The sequence below is a fragment of the Pristiophorus japonicus genome, chromosome 9, assembly GCF_044704955.1.
Source record: "Pristiophorus japonicus isolate sPriJap1 chromosome 9, sPriJap1.hap1, whole genome shotgun sequence".
NCBI lineage: Eukaryota > Metazoa > Chordata > Chondrichthyes > Pristiophoridae > Pristiophorus > Pristiophorus japonicus.
In genome coordinates, this window is record NC_091985.1 from 34422588 (window position 1) to 34438764 (window position 16177).

At 46.0% G+C, this 16177-nt stretch overlaps 1 protein-coding gene across 1 annotated transcript in view; it reads right to left on the reverse strand.

Annotated features, from left to right (window-relative positions):
- The window catches only part of ttc27 (tetratricopeptide repeat domain 27), a 282247-nt gene that overhangs the window by 4278 nt on the left and 261792 nt on the right, over positions 1-16177 (reverse strand). Inside the window, exons 18-19 of the mRNA XM_070889258.1 lie at positions 13964-14075; positions 9569-9669 (exon numbers count right to left, since the gene is read on the reverse strand). Coding sequence (XP_070745359.1) covers positions 9569-9669; positions 13964-14075 — 213 coding nt within the window. The remainder of the gene's footprint in view (positions 1-9568; positions 9670-13963; positions 14076-16177) is intronic.

Genomic DNA, 16177 nt, shown 5'->3' on the forward strand with positions numbered 1-16177 from the left:
AAGAATCACCTAGGGAACTCTATCCCGGCAAGAATCGTCTATGGAACTCTACCCCGGCAAGAATCACCTATGGAACTCTACCCCGCAAGAATCACCTATGGAACTCTACCCCGACAAGAATCGTCTATGGAACTCTACCCCGACAAGAATCACCTATGGAACTCTACCCCGCAAGAATCACCTATGGAACTCTACCCCGGCAAGAATCACCTATGGAACTCTACCCCGCAAGAATCACCTATGGAACTCTACCCCGCAAGAATCACCTATGGAACTCTACCCCGCAAGAATCACCTATGGAACTCTACCCCGGCAAGAATCACCTATGGAACTCTACCCCGGCAAGAATCACCTATGGAACTCTACCCCGCAAGAATCACCTATGGAACTCTACCCCGGCAAGAATCACCTATGGAACTCTACCCCGCAAGAATCACCTATGGAACTCTACCCCGCAAGAATCACCTATGGAACTCTACCCCGGCAAGAATCACCTATGGAACTCTACCCCGGCAAGAATCGTCTATGGAACTCTACCCCGGCAAGAATCACCTATGGAACTCTACCCCGCAAAAATCACCTATGGAACTCTACCCCGCAAGAATCACCTATGGAACTCTACCCCGGCAAGAATCACCTATGGAACTCTACCCCGCAAGAATCACCTATGGAACTCTACCCCGGCAAGAATCACCTATGGAACTCTACCCCGCAAGAATCACCTATGGAACTCTACCCCGCAAGAATCACCTATGGAACTCTACCCCGGCAAGAATCACCTATGGAACTCTACCCCGGCAAGAATCGTCTATGGAACTCTACCCTGGCAAGAATCACTTATGGAACTCGATCCCGGCAAGAATCGTCTATGGAACTCGATCCCGGCAAGAATCGCCTATGGAACTCGATCCCAGCAAGAATCGTCTATGGAACTCGATCCCGGCAAGAATCGTCTATGGAACTCTACCCCGACAAGAATCGTCTATGGAACTCGATCCCGGCAAGAATCGTCTATGGAACTCTATCCCGGCAAGAATCGTCTATGGAACTCTACCCCGGCAAGAATCGTCTATGGAACTCTACCCCGGCAAGAGTCAGTGTATTCAGGGGAAGGGCAAAAAGAGAGAAAATTGAAAAAAAAACATTTGAAATAGATGAAGGTTGTTTTAGCTTTTCAAGAGAAAGCAAGATGGGGAACAATTGTTACTAAAGTTAAACATTTTCTTCGGGACAGGAAAAAAAGATGCATGTTTGGTTAGAATAGGTTTACACATGGAGGATGGCTGTCTTGGCATTACTCCCCATTTGTAAAACAGATGTGCTTTCTGAACTAGCTTGTAAAATACTCCTGTAATATACAAGACAAATAAATGTGTCAATATTAACCACAATAGCTTCCTTTGTGACCAAATGGGAAAAAATTCAATGAAGACATTTTGTTTCCAAATAACAGAGGAATTTATGGGTAACCTTAACACTTTGATGACTATGGGAGCGGTTTAATTTAGAAAAATTTTGTTTTTAAAAACATTAACCGTCCCTCCAAGATTGTGTCAAATGTCAAGGTGGACTGCTCTAAAAGCTTCTAAAACATACTGCAACCAGATATCTGCAAGAAGCTGACAGATCTCCTAATTTCCCATCCTCCTGAAGAAGAGACTGGGCTCTTCAGCAGATGAGCCAAGATTAAGACCTCATGGTGTGGGAAAATCGCAGGAAGCAGCCAATGCCCAACCACTCAATAGCAGAGCACACGACTATACCAACATATTGGGCATTTGCTTTTACTTATTCCAAGACTGCAAACGATATTTGTGCTTTCACACATTCTATCAATTCTGATGTAGAATGCCCAACATTAAAAGAGTCCAGGGGACTGGGTGGTGCAGTGGGTTAGCGCACTGCTTTTCTGCCCGAGATCGGAACTCAGTTCCAACTCAGACTGATGGACTGGGCAAAGGCTTTTACTCCATCAAATGCAAACGGTCCTAAGATAAATAACTTGGAAGGTCTCATTTCAGTTCCGAGTAGAAGTAGGTCCCCGGCACAATCTTTGCTCACATTGAGCACAAAGGTGATCCATGTTGAAAATGAAATTGGTAGCATCATACTGGCATACTAGGGATTTCTCTCCTGAGGCTGGGATTAAGGTGTATGGTTGAGCCAGAGCATTTAAATAGCACCTTTCACATCTTCAGGACGCCCTCAAGTGCTTCACAAGCAACAAGTGTGGTCATTGTTGAAAGGTTACAACAACAAGAGTCCCAAAAACAGAAATGAGTTAAAAAAGTAGATAATCTGTTTTGGTGAGATAACTGTTGACTAGGACACAAAGAATAATAACAACATGGGAACGGTCTGTATTGATATTTATCCCCTATGTGAGTAGTAGTTCTAATCCCATGTGCCCAGCCTGTTCACATATCACTTTATTACCTTGCCACTCAACCACCTAGCTAACCTATTCTTATAAATTTAGACATGGTCTCTGCTTCAATCACTAATTCTGCCAGTGCATTCCACAGCCTCACAATGCATTGTGTAAAAGTTTCTCCTGTTCTCTATCCTAAATCTCTTATATCGATGTCCCCTTGTTCTCGATCTCTGTCACTAGAGGTAGGATACCCAAAATGATACACAATATTCCAAATGTAGCCTCATCAGTGAGGCGATATAAAGTTAATAGATTATCTTGTTTGTCTTTGTTACAATCAGACATCCTTGTGATGCCTTTGTTGATAACAGTTATGTATGGACTGGAAAATATGGAATATTTCCTGATTCTGTGTATTAGTTTTTATTTGTTCCACACTAAAATCTATCTGTATTCTTCAGTTCATTCACATCATTTATCCAAATCCCTTTGAATAGTACTCATCATCATAGAGTCCCTCGAAGCGAGGATGACTTGCTTCCATGCCAAAAAGGGATGAGTTCACTGGTGTTTCAATGAAAGACCCAATATTCCAGATCCCGAACTACATCTTGGAGGGTGGAAGATGCCTGGGCGTGGATTTTTTCAACGTGTGGTGGCTGTTGCACACCAGTGTCAACAGTGGAGTTCTGCAGGGAGCTATTTAGACCCACTGCTCTTCACACATCATCTCATCAGTGAAATGGAGGAGAGGACGTCCACCATTAGTATAAAATTGGATGCTGACACCTTCCCATTAGTACACACTCGGTCCGTGCAGCAGAGCTGGGTCACCACACAGGCTTGACAGAGCTAGGTCTTGGTCCAGTGGCAAGGATTACCCAAGACGAACTGGAGACCAGCTCTGCTGCACGGACCGAGTGTGTACTAATGGAAAGGTGTCAGCATCCAATTTTATACCAATGGTGGATGTCCTCTCCTCCATTTCACTGATGAGATGATTTGTGAAGTGCAGTGGGTCTAAATAGCTCCCTGTTGAACTCCCTGCAGTTGACGCTCTGAAGAGAGGCTTTGGGGCCGAAATTGCCCCACGCCCGGTATTGGGGCGCGCAGATTGGATTATCCGTAAATGTAGCGGCCGGAAAAAAATTGTTGGGGGCGGTAACAGGGCATGACGCTCAGCACGTCAGCGTCACAATGTCCCTCCTCTCCTTTTAAAGAGGAGGGCCATTGCGAGCTCTGCAGTCACTTTAGTGGCATCTACTGCACCACCAGGAAGTGTATTGGCCAGGCCTGCAGCCGGCACCTAACAGGAGGTGCTGGGCTGGCTGTTCCACTGCTGTTCCCCTGCGGTGCGCAAAGGAGTCGGCACACACGGCGATGACGTCATTGCCGTGTGCACCGGCGCTAAAATTACGGGACGCGGCACAAACCCGTTTCTGCCGCCGCCATCCCGGGGGCTATTACAGGCGGGTCACTTCCGCCACCTGCCCCCGGGCGAAAACCCTTTAGCCACCCGGAGGCACTAATGGGCCTTTTGAAGGGAGGCAATTTCAGACCATTTTTCTTTAACCTTCACCTTTTGTTTCCTACTGTGAATGCAGTTTTAGCGTATTTGAATGCTAATCCCATGAGCCTGAGCCTTCTTAAAAGTGGTACGTGAAACTTCTTCAAATGCCCTCCAAGTATATTATACATGGGACTGACTATTTGTACCGCACTCTTTCTCTCCTTCTGCGCATGCATCCTCTTGAGACTCCGCCCCCGATGCCTCCCACTCGAAATCGGAACCGGAAGTGGGGACCCTACATCAGTCCGACCACACTGTGGCTCCATGGGTTGTTCGACCGGGCCTGCTGCTCTTCCGCGGGCCTGCTGCTTGCCCAACTGACCGACTGAGCCTCCCGCTGAGCCCCAAGCCCCCGAACCTCCGGCCGAGCCCCGAGCCTCCAACCAGGCCCCGAGAGCTTCTGACCGGGCCCTGAGCCTCCCAATGAGCAGCGGGGGGAGGACGACGGCAGCGGGCGGCTGGGGTGGGGGAGAGAGAGAGAGAGAGAGAGAGCCTTGGGGGGGATAGAGAGAGAGAGAGCCTGAGGGGAGAGAGGGAGAGGGAGAGAGAGCTTTGGTGGTTGGGGGGGGGAGGGGGGGAAAGAGGGGGAAGAGAAAAAGCCTGGGGGTGGGGGTAAAGTGCGCTTGGGTAAGGGATTTCGGCTGGGGAAGGCAGCACTTACACTGTGGTAAGGGACTTCGGCTGGCACTTGGTGACTTTTGGGAAGATCTATCCTCTGTGGCTTCTGAAGTCAAAATGTATCGAGTTACAACTTCCGAAGTCAGTCAGAACTTTGGCTGGGCGGTTCCAATTACATTTTCCACAGAAAATTCAGGGTGTGGCTTATCCTCCAAAGGGGACCAATCAGCAATAGGTGCAGTGAAATTGGAGAGCCAATCAGAGACAAGGTGGTCATTTTGGCAGTACAAATAGACGCATCCATTATATATAACTTTCTGTCACAAATGTGTTCACCTCCTCAAGGAAATCCACTGGGTTTGTGACATATTGCTTGCTGACTATTTATGTCTTTGACACTGTTCAGATGGATAATAAGAAGTCACCTGTAAAATGCTATTCGTATTTTCTCTCTTAGCAATGTTTGATGCAGTGGAAATCATTCAGAGATGAGCAACAAGACTGATTTTGGGACTTTGTGCTCTAGATTATGAAGAGTAATTTTATTGGAGAAAGCATTAGAATACTGAGGCTCGATGCTATAGATTGGATGCACTTACTCTGAGCCATGCCAAGCATCACGACACCAAGTGGCGGCTGTTATGTCTCATGCATGGAGGACAAAACTGTGCACTGAAAAGCATCCCGTTACATCGATTGCTTGCACTGGGATAGCAGGTTTGAGAGACTATGTGCACAAATGCAGTGCTGCCACCCAGACCTGTGGACTGCAAATTTCACTAAAAGGGGTTCTATTTCTTTTCTCATTGAATAAGCTGCTTTGACATCTCTATTGTTAAAAAAACAAATGCTTTTCAATTGAGGAAATACACATACAGCCATTGGAGTTAGTCATCATCATCATAGGCAGTCCCTCGAAATCGAGGAAGACTTGCTTCCACTCTCAGGTGACTGAACAGTCCAATAGAATTACAGTCTCTGTCACAGGTGGGACAGACAGTGGTTGAAGGAAAGGGAGGGTGGGACAGGTTTGCCGCACGCTCCTTCCGCTGCCTGCGCTTGGTTTCTGCATGCTCTCGGCGACGAGACTCGAGGTGCTCAGTGCCCTCCCGGATGCTCTCCCTCCATTTAGGGCAGTCTTTGGCCAGGGACTCCCAGGTGTCGGTGGGCATGTTGCACTTTATCAAGGAGGCTTTGAGGGTTAGTGCAGCTCAGATTACTACAATGGAGAAATAGGCACATGTTCCTGGGCGCACTGTGGTGATTGCGTGCAGTGCAGAGAAAGATCGGGCGGGGAGGTGCAGCCACCTGTCGGAATGGGATCCCGTGCAATGTTTTGCATCCATTTAAATGAATGGAGGGAAAATCAAGATGGGTTCCCTTGCAGGCATGCAATCCTCCCCCACCAGATGTTCCTACACGTGCCGTACCCCGGCAACCCAATACACCCAGGGTCAGGAACAGAATATCAGCCCCTGCAGCGGGACTATGCTGCACCTTTGGGGTCTCTATAAGGAAAATATTCAATGTGGCCCCCACCTCAACATTGCAACGTAGCAGCATTATTGCATTGTACAACATCTGTTCTAACTTGTGATTTTGCTTCTGGATCACAACCATACTTTAAAGTTGTTTAAAAATTGTAACACGACATCACAAGATGTAGTACCTGTACCAGTCCCGAGGAAAGCTTGGATTAGTGGCCGCAGAATGGCACTTAGCCAGTGCCTGAAAATATCTTAATTTGCTTGATTTATGTTAAGCACCCCACCCATAGCGACTTCATGGCTCTTGATTTCAAGCACGATTGAGAATAAAGGAGCAAAGTTTCAGAAGCTAGTTTGTAAGTGTGTTGGTGAGTGTTCCTCGAAGCTGGATTGGGTGTAGGCTGACGAGCACTCTAATGAACTCAACAGAGACTTCCTTCACTACTTTCCCAAATGGTCGCACAATCTTTCAAAAACCATTTCCTTTATTTAGGCACTGCCAGAGATTTTCTACACAATTAATATTTCAGAAATGGGGCCAGTAATCTGTGCCTTTAAACTGGAAATCTGAACGATCAATATACAATTATAGGAATTTAAGCTGGACAAGCAATGAAAAGCTGAAGACAAATTTCCTTCACTGAATTCTGAAAGGACAGCGCCGGTTTTTCCAAGTGATTATTTTGTGCAACTCGCACCAGTGCTGGATCTAATAGGACGTGCAAGTGTCTTATCAACAGCTGAAATTCCAATCAGGTATCACAGAAATGGCCCATGCTGTTCAACCTGGACAGCCTGTTAATACAATGAAAAATCCTACTGGTGCCATAGCTCTTTACTGATATAGAAGTCACCGACATGGTTTAAAGTGTCATAATTGCGAGGTACAGTAAAAGGCAAGTGTAACAAGAACAGATATCTCATGAATATAAATTAGAGGCTGTCCCGAGCTTCGAGAAACTGAACTGTGGCATCAGTCAAGTCCCAACAATCTGGATTCAGGAACTGATGGTTAGTTTTGTATTCCGACATCGTGATGATCAGGACCAGGAAGTGGTGTGCAAAACATTACCATTGATATTCAGTGCTGACTTTTTAGTACAGTGGCAGCAGCTCTTGTATTCTTGGCATAAAAGTGGCAGTCTGGCTTAAATGCTTGTAATTCATATGATGTTACTCATCGTAGCCTCACAAAGGACTGACAGCTCTGCCACGCTACTGCGATATTCTGGAGAGTGAACCCTGGTATGAATACAATATCCTCACTGTCTGTTGCCTCAATGGCTTTGGGAGGTCGGAGAGCAGGAGCAAGAGACGGGTGTTCTCTGCAGCCGGTCAAACAGGGCTACCATATTCCATCACAAGGCACACTTCAGGCTTTGCAAAACTGTGCAGTGACCAAAGGTGACAACTGGGGCTGAGCTTACTTGAGAATCCCCATTCTTCTGCTATTTGTTTTCCTCAGTGTAAATCCTTCATGATCACCAGAACAATTTGCTAAGTTTTTGTAACTGAAAACAGTTTGCAACCCTTAAAGAGCAGTGGGAGATAGGCAATATCGGGTTTTGTCTATTCTGAAACTATGGTAGAGGTCGAGGCCAACATTCCTGCTAAGCCATGTGGTCGCGCAACAGTCTGGAGGTTCCGCGCAGGCCGCTCACCGGCTTTCACATGGAAGAAACCGCGCATGCACAAAAATTTGACTGGGCCGTGCAGCCAGTTAAAAGGATCGCGCACAAAAAAAGACGGAATATTGGTCAAGGGCAGGGCATCAATGTTGAAAAAGTAAAACAAAAGGCAAAGTAAATCAAGAACTAGGGATTAAAGTGGTGCTGAGCTTGGTTTTGAAAAGCCTGAAAATGATGAGATGAAACCGTTTCAGAGCTTTGCGGTAATGGGAAAGAATGAGATAGAGTAGAAGGTAGTGGCATCAATAAAATAGAGAAAGGCAATAAAAGTTGTGACAGACCGAGAGAGGATGGTGTTAGCACAGCCTCACCAGTTATGGCAGCAATATTCTAATCTTGGAAAGACTTCGGCTTTGTAGAGAGTGTTGGGAAAAGAAATATTTGGCACCAGAATGGAAACCTATCTTCTCGGCGACAGCTTCAGCGTTGGAGGAGATGTGAGGCTGGGGAGATGGTGAAGCCAAGAATGTCAATAGAAGGAGATCTGAAGATGCAATCATCAACTTGACTTGCAAGAGGCATAAAAAATGATGTTTCTGTGAAATTGGCAGAGTTCCTGACTTGGTTCTCGCTGGGTTGAAAATGATGCATTGTGTTACTCAATGGCAAGTCTGCCTGCAGGTAGAATATTAACCAGTCTCGGTGGTGTCATCAGCAGAGAGAACAAACGCTGCTTTCCATTTGCTACGTCATTGACAAAGATTTTTTTTCAACCAAAAGGAAAGCATATCTTCCTGAAGGGCCCTTGGGTGAGGGTTGTGATTAAAGATCCATTTCTCATTACCTTTTGATGACTGTGAACTCTGATGGAGTCAGGCCACCGGGTATATCAATAGAGGTCGACCTCTCCATCAGACCAAGATACCATAGTTTACTGAAGGCTACTATTACAACCTAATGCTGAGCATCAAGAGAAGACATTTATTTCTTGACCATGAGTCACAAATTCAATTCAAATCAACAAGATGCAAGTTATTAAGACCGAGATGTTAAAACAGCTTCTCATCTGCTATGGCTCCATGGCCTTTACTATGGCCGGCATTTGTGGTACTTGCCTGTAACTATTGGGATATCACTCATTGTGGGTAATATGAAGTTTCTTGCGTTTTGTTTGGATAAGACAATACTGTTCACAGGTATAGTTGAAATAACTGAACCAGGGAGTAGCTAGTGCCTTAGGTAGAGGTTTCCAAATCTCAGCACCTAAAGCCACTGGGGTTTGTGTCTTACCTGGGATCAGTTTTTGAAGGGATGTTATTTTCTGAATGACAGAACAAAGAAAAAAGAAAACCCAAGGTGGGGGGGAGCTGAGAAATCTCACCGGGAGACTCGGAGAGCTGCAACGAGGCCCAGTGAGCCTGGGAGCAGAGGCTCAGAGCACCAAATCACACGACCCACTACAGCCAATGACAGGCAAGTATATAAATAAAGATTGGCACCACAGCGCCAGCTTGCTGCAAGGTGGAATGAGGAAGACTGAATCAATGCCATTGAAGTGTTATGGCAATACCATTTACACGCTGGCATGACAAAATCCTGATCCAGGAAATGCATACTAGATGCAAAATTTATAATGTGACATATGAATAGTATGTACTTACAGAAAAGTATACAAGAAGCATTGACATCTCTCTTTCCCGGAGCATTCATATGAAAATAATGACAAATACAGATGGTATCTGAACTCAACGCATTCTTGGGTTACAATTTCTTACGATTTATGTTTTGCAATGGCTTCCATCTAGGATGAAATTTCGCCTGCATTTCTGTCAGCTGCAAAGAAAATTGAGCAATTTAAGAAAAAGCTGAAAAGGGCTGTGAGGTGTTGTACCTGTGCTTTGCTGGACAGGCCACGCAGGCTGAGTCGAGCAGAGGACAGCATCTGTAGAGCCTCCTGAGGGTTGGTTTTGTCTTTGCTGCACTTGATTGACACTGCACAAAAAAAACACACACACATAAAAGACATTGAGGCACAACTTCAATTATTGCATTAAGATCACAGAGCAGTGAGAGCACTGTCATTAGATATTGGAGAAATAAAGCAAAAACAATCGGTCATTTATTTCTGAATATTTTTCTTTTTTAGAAATGATCTTTACGTTGGGACATTGTGGAACAACGAAGAAAAACAAACTTAGCAAATGACACGTCTTCCTCACCCACGTAGATAAGATTTTTCAAAAAGCAAAATACCCCAGAGGCTGGAAATCTGAAATATAAACAGAAAGTGCTGGAAACACTCAGCAGCTCAGGCAGCATCTGCAGAGAAAGGAAACAAGGTCAACGTTTCCCTGGTTAGAACCGGAGGATGTTACAGAAGAACAGCTCATATGGAGGAACAGAGCAAGTGGAGAGGGGGCAGGGAGAATTTAGCACAAGATGAGAAAAAGAATGATTGGTGAAAGTGATTAAGTGGAAAAGAGATGATTAAAAGACAGAAGTGGAAATAGTGCAAGTTAAAAGGAGGCATGAGGAGAAATAAAAGTGTGTATATATAATATATATATTATATATAATATATACACACACACACATACAAACGCACACACATAAGAGCCAAAGAATGTGAATGGTTAAAGCAGGATAGCAGAGAGGGAAACGTGGAAAAACAGGCAAAGTGGCCTGGGAGTCTGGTGGAAAAAAAAGGCAGGTAGAAACTAGGGGCCCAAGTTTCGAGCCGCGCCGAGAACGGCGCAGTCCCAACCTAGACGCCCGTTTTTCGCGCCACAAAGTGCACCTAAAAAAAAACTCCAGATTCTCCGGCTGCCTGCAGGTCCTCTGGCCCTCGGCGCAGAGCAGCACGATCTGTAGGGGGGCGGAGCCAGGTCCCTGCGCTGAAAACAGTGCCGGGACCGCTGCACATGCGCGCTACAGTGGGCACGCAAGTGCAGTAGCTCCAGGCGCGAAACTGTGTGGGAGGGGCCCGGAGCACGCAGCCCCTAGCCCTGGCCGAATGGCCTCACTGGGGCTGCGTGAATAAGGCTCCTCCCACGGCCAGCTCCTGCTTCCTCCCGACCCCCGCTTCCCACTTCCGGACCAGACCCGACACCGACCTGACTCCCGGTCCCCCCCACCCCCCCCCCCCAACCCGACTCCTGCCCCCCCCGCCTCCGGACCGGACCCGACACCGACCCGACTCCCACTTCCTCCCGCCCCCCCCCCCCCCCCGGACCCGACACCGACCCGACTCCCGCTCCCGCCCGGACCCGACTCCCGCTCCCCCCCCCTGGACTGGATTCGGCCTGACCTCCCTCCCCCCGACCTGACCTCCCTCCCCCCTACCTGAACCGAATCGACCTCCCTCCCACCATCCCCCCGACCCGCGCTCCCCCCGACCCGACCCAACGCCACCTACCTGTAAATTTGGTGCTGGGAACGGGCCCTGCCCGAAGTCTCAGGCCCGGCCCGTTCAGCCTCCCTCCCCCTTCTCCTTTCCCCCCCCCCCCAATCTCCTTCCCCCCCCATCTCCTTGTCCCCCCAATCTCCTTCCCCCCCATCTCCTTTCTCCCCCATCTCCCCTTTATCCCCCTTCTCGCCCCCTCCCCCTCCTCCCTCCTTCCCCTTCTCCCCATCCCTCCCCATCCCTCCCCCTTCCCTCCCTCTGCTCCCCCCTCTCTCCCTCCTCCCCCTCCCTCGCTGTCAGAAACACAGACACTGACAGACAGAGAATGAGAGACACAGACAGACAGAGAGATAGAGACACTGACAGAGACACACTGGGGGGGGGGGGGGGGGGGGGGGGGGCATCCCAGCACGCTGTTGGAGGGCTCCCGGTGCTGCAGTCGGTAAGTAGAAAATGTTTTATTTATTGATTTAAAAAAAAAATTATTTCTTATTAATTTTTTTTGATTGATTTATTGGTTGATTTATTGATGTATTTATCATTTATTGATGATGGCTCTTTATTTGTAAAACTAAAGTGTTTAATGTTTGTAAACTTCCCTTTAAACCCCCCCCCCCATTCCCTACGCCTGATTTATAACCTACGCCTGATTTTCTAAAGTGTCGACAAGGTTTTTTTCGAGCATACAAAAATCTTCACTTACTCCATTCTAAGTTAGTTTGGAGTAAGTTTTCACTCACGAAACTTTGAAATCAGGCATAAGTGGCTGGACACGCCCTCTTTTGAAAAAAAATTCTGTTCCAAAGTGAAACTGTTCTAACTGACTAGAACTGGAGCAAACTAAATGACGAGAATTCCGATTTCAAAGATACTCCGTTCTACACCAGTTGCTCCTAAAAATCAGGAGCAAATCATGTGGAAACTTGGGGCCTAGGGGTGCAGCCCACACTGTGTACCAATAGGGGATCGCCATCTCAAGCACTAATTCACAGCCTTTCCCCATCCCTGGAAGTGCTGGTACATCCATCCTACATTACAAGCACTGACTGTCGAGAGACAAAATGCGAGTTGTGGTTAAGGTCTGAGGGTTGCTAAATACCGAGTAGAAAGATGAGGCACTGTTTCTTGAGCTTGCGTTGCGCTTCGCTGGAACTGTAGGAGGCCAAGTACAGAGAGGTCAGAGTTAAAGAAGAAAGTGACCAGGAGCAGAGATTTGCACTTGCTGATAAAACGGAGGTGTTCAGCAAAGAAATCACCCAACCTGCGTTTAATTTCCCCAAGATAGAGACCACCGCATTGAGAGCAGCGAATACAGTATACTAAGTTGGAAGAAATACAAGTGAATCGCTGTCTTACTCAGAAGGAGTGTTTGGGGCGCTGGACGGTGGTGAAAGGGCAGGTGTTGTATCTATTGCATTTGTATGGGAAGGTGCCAGGGGACGGAGAGTGGGTGGTAGGGTTGAAGGAGGAGTGGACCAGGGAACAGCACCTTCCCGAAAGCTGAAAGGAGGAGGCAGAAATGTCAGAATATGATATTTTTCAATATGGACTCGGTTGGTTCTTGGAATCTACAATGTACATCACTGCCAACATTAAACACATATTTCTCATTTTAATAACTGGCAATAAAGCAGTACTCTAAAGTTGAGATAACTATGTAATTAGTTATTAAAAAACTTGAAAATTAAATCCAGATGACACTTTCAACGTTTGTGGTTAACTCTCTGACGGCGGCAATATTTCTTCATCAAAATAAAAAAAATGTACCAAGATTTTATTTCATTTCTTTTGGAGTTTATTCCAAGAATAAGACAAGTTTACTGAGATTTTTTTGGTTCTATATATTTATCTAATTTGGTTTTATGTATTTGCCTAAGACTGCCTACCTCCACCTCTGTAAGAGTTCATCTGCTGCAGATACCCTCATCCGTACCTCTAAATTTGACTACTCCAACGCACTCCTGGCCGGCCTCCCATCGCCCACCCTCCATAACCTAAAGTTCATCCAAAGCTCCTAACTTGCACCAAGTACCGCTTACCCATGGCTCACTAACCTACATTGGCTACCAGTTGAGCAAGGCCTTGATTTTAAAATTCTCATCCTTATTTTCAAATCCCTCCTCCTTATCTCTGTAACTTCCTCTAGCCACACAAGTCTCTGGGATCTCTGCACTCCTCCAATTCTGGCCTCTTGTGCATCCCCGATTTTAATCGCTCCACCGTTTGCGGCCGTGCCTTCAGCTGTCACAGACATTGTTTGTAAGAGTGTGTAGGGGGGAAAAATAAGCTTCTTATTGCTATCCAGTAACTTCTACTAGTAAGTGTGCATGTGTGAACATCGCTTGGCTGTGATGCTACCTATGGTACGAATACTTATTCTGTCCAGCTTGCTGTAATTTTTTTAACTGATTCCTTCAATTTCACTGCCTCTCCTAGTTTGGTGTCATCAGCAAATCTGATCACTTTGGATTGAGTTTCCGAGTCCAGGTCATTTATGGAAATGAGAAACAGTAGTGGTCCCAACACCAAGCCTTAGGGACCCTAACTCCTTGAACAAGTACATATTGTTTTTTTTACCTTTCAATCAACCAGTTTCTTATCCATTTCCAGGGATTACCCCGAACCATTAGCGTTTCAGGTTTGACTAATAGCCTCGTATCTCTCATGAGGGAATTTATCAAATGCTTTTTGGAAGTCTATGCACACAATATCATAGGACTTTACAAATTCCACTTGGGATGTTACTTTTTCAAAAAAGTCAAGGAGGTTGGTCAAACATGAACTTGCCCTTCGGAATATTAGCACTGATCACGAGTGACAACACACGGAGGTAGGTGTAAAATCAAGGATTAGAGATACTAGTTACAGCTGTTGGCAGCTTACCGTGTGCAAATTCTATCGCTCCTTTTGCTACTTCTTTGAAGGATGCCACGTCTTTCTCCCAGCCACTCGATTGGGTTTCACACCGATGGGCTTTACCTAGGTATTGCAGTGCCTGCAGACAAAAGGCAAGGCATTACACATGTTCAGGAGGCAGTCTTATGTATTTTCCCCATTACATCTCTCCTGCTCCCTTCTCATCACCCCCATCGTATTCTCCTTTAGCCAGGAGGGTGGTGGAGTGGTCCCATCAATGGTGACCCACAATACCTTTGCACAGTCAGGGTATTGAGTTCACTTGCCATTCAAGGTTAGAATAATGTAAAATCAGGCCCGGCACATAATGGAATTATAGCATACGAGTAACTTTAGGTTTTCTAACAACGCCTCAGTGACCACTAATTTGAAGAAAAGAAAAATTTGCATTTCTATAGCATCTTTTACGTCCTCAAGTGCTTGACAGCCAATGAAGTACTTTTGAAGTGTAGTAATGTAGGAAACACGGCAGCTAAGTTGCGCACAGGAAGCTCTCACAAAGAGCAATGTGTTAATGACCAGATAATCTGTTTTAGTGATGTTGATTGAGGGAACACGATTGGCCAGGACACCGGGGATAACTCCCCTGCTCTTCTTTGAAATAGTGAGGACAGATACAGCCTCGGTTTAACATCTCATCGAATGACAGCGCAGCACTCCCTCAGCACTGCACTGGAATGTCAGCCTAGATTTTTGTGTTCAAGTCCCTGGAGTGGGACTTGAACCCACAACCTTCTGACTCCGAGACAAGAGTGCTCACCACTGAGCCACGGCTGACACTTCAATAGGGAAATGGTGCAAAAATGCTAGCTCCATGCTTTAACCCAGCCACAGGCAAGTGTATTTTAAAAATCTAATTTGTATGAAAAATAAACACAGCAGTAAAATGAAAAGGTTACATATTAATCCAGAATACACGGAAGTCATTATGAAATATTTCTTTAACCCTTGCGCACTTGTAAGCAAAGAGAAGGCTAAACAAACATGCCCCCTATCTCACAATTGATGATTAGTGATGTTTGGTATTGCTTTTGAAAGAGTAGCTAGTATATAATACTGAAATCATCAGCATGTTCTGATTTGTAAGGGGTACAGCACTTCCCGGCTGCTGACTTTACAATACACTGGCAGTGGTGAAGTGACAATTGTTGATCCTTGTGCCAGTATCACTGAATGTAATAAGAACAGAATTTTACTTATGGAGTCATCAATAAACAGGGACCTTGCACATAATGGCTATTTGTGGCCGGAAAAGGTTAATTAATATATTAAAATAGGCGTGCAGGAATGGATACCTGCAAATGATAGGGAATAAAACTCAGTCTTTGGGGTCAGATAATTTTTCTTTTATTCGTTCCTGGGATGTGGGCGTCGCTGGCAAGGCCGGCATTTATTGCCCATCCCCAAGTGCCCTTCAGCAGGTGGTAGTGAGCCGCCTTCTCAATGCTTTTGTTCTCAAGCTTTATGATAATCTCTTTATGATGATCAGATGTTACCCCTTTAATCTATTACTCTTTTTGAACCTGCTTAACTTATTTTGGTGAATTTTACAGCCGAAGCATAGTGAAAAATTACCCTTTTTTAAAAAAGCAACGGTATTCCTTGGGAAAAAAAGTATGCAGTTTCCCCCTCAAATTTCTAAAGTGTTTCTTTTGCGCTGACTCTGCTGCTTTTAGGTTGTCTTTGTCGGGCGATGCAGCACGGGGTGCCCTGTATGCACAGACAGCAAACCTCACTTCAACCCCGAGCTGGAGAGCTGGGCGGTATTAGGTACGGACAGGGAATGTCTGCTCGCACACGGATCAAGTGTCCCAAGATACACTGCACGAAAAGAACCATACGGCTTTGCCCAAGTAAGCAGTGTAGAGGCTAATGTGTGCACTGACGCCCCCACCCCACCCCCCCACCCCCCCACACCCCCAAAAAGCACCTGCAATTCCAGGATTTAAAACTCAAAAATATTAGCACTTTAAATCCCAAGCATGCATTCTGATTCACTGAAAGACTTGTTTTTCTGTCAATCAATTGAATAGACGTTTAGTGCTTATGAGAAGCATGGAAGTGTGAGTCAAAGTCTTCCAAAATTGTTCTGGATCGTGCAGTGAAATGATTGAGTACGATGAATTTTCCAGGCATTGCAAATATCAGAGCGTCTGGGCCAAGGCCTATGGGAGTCTGCGG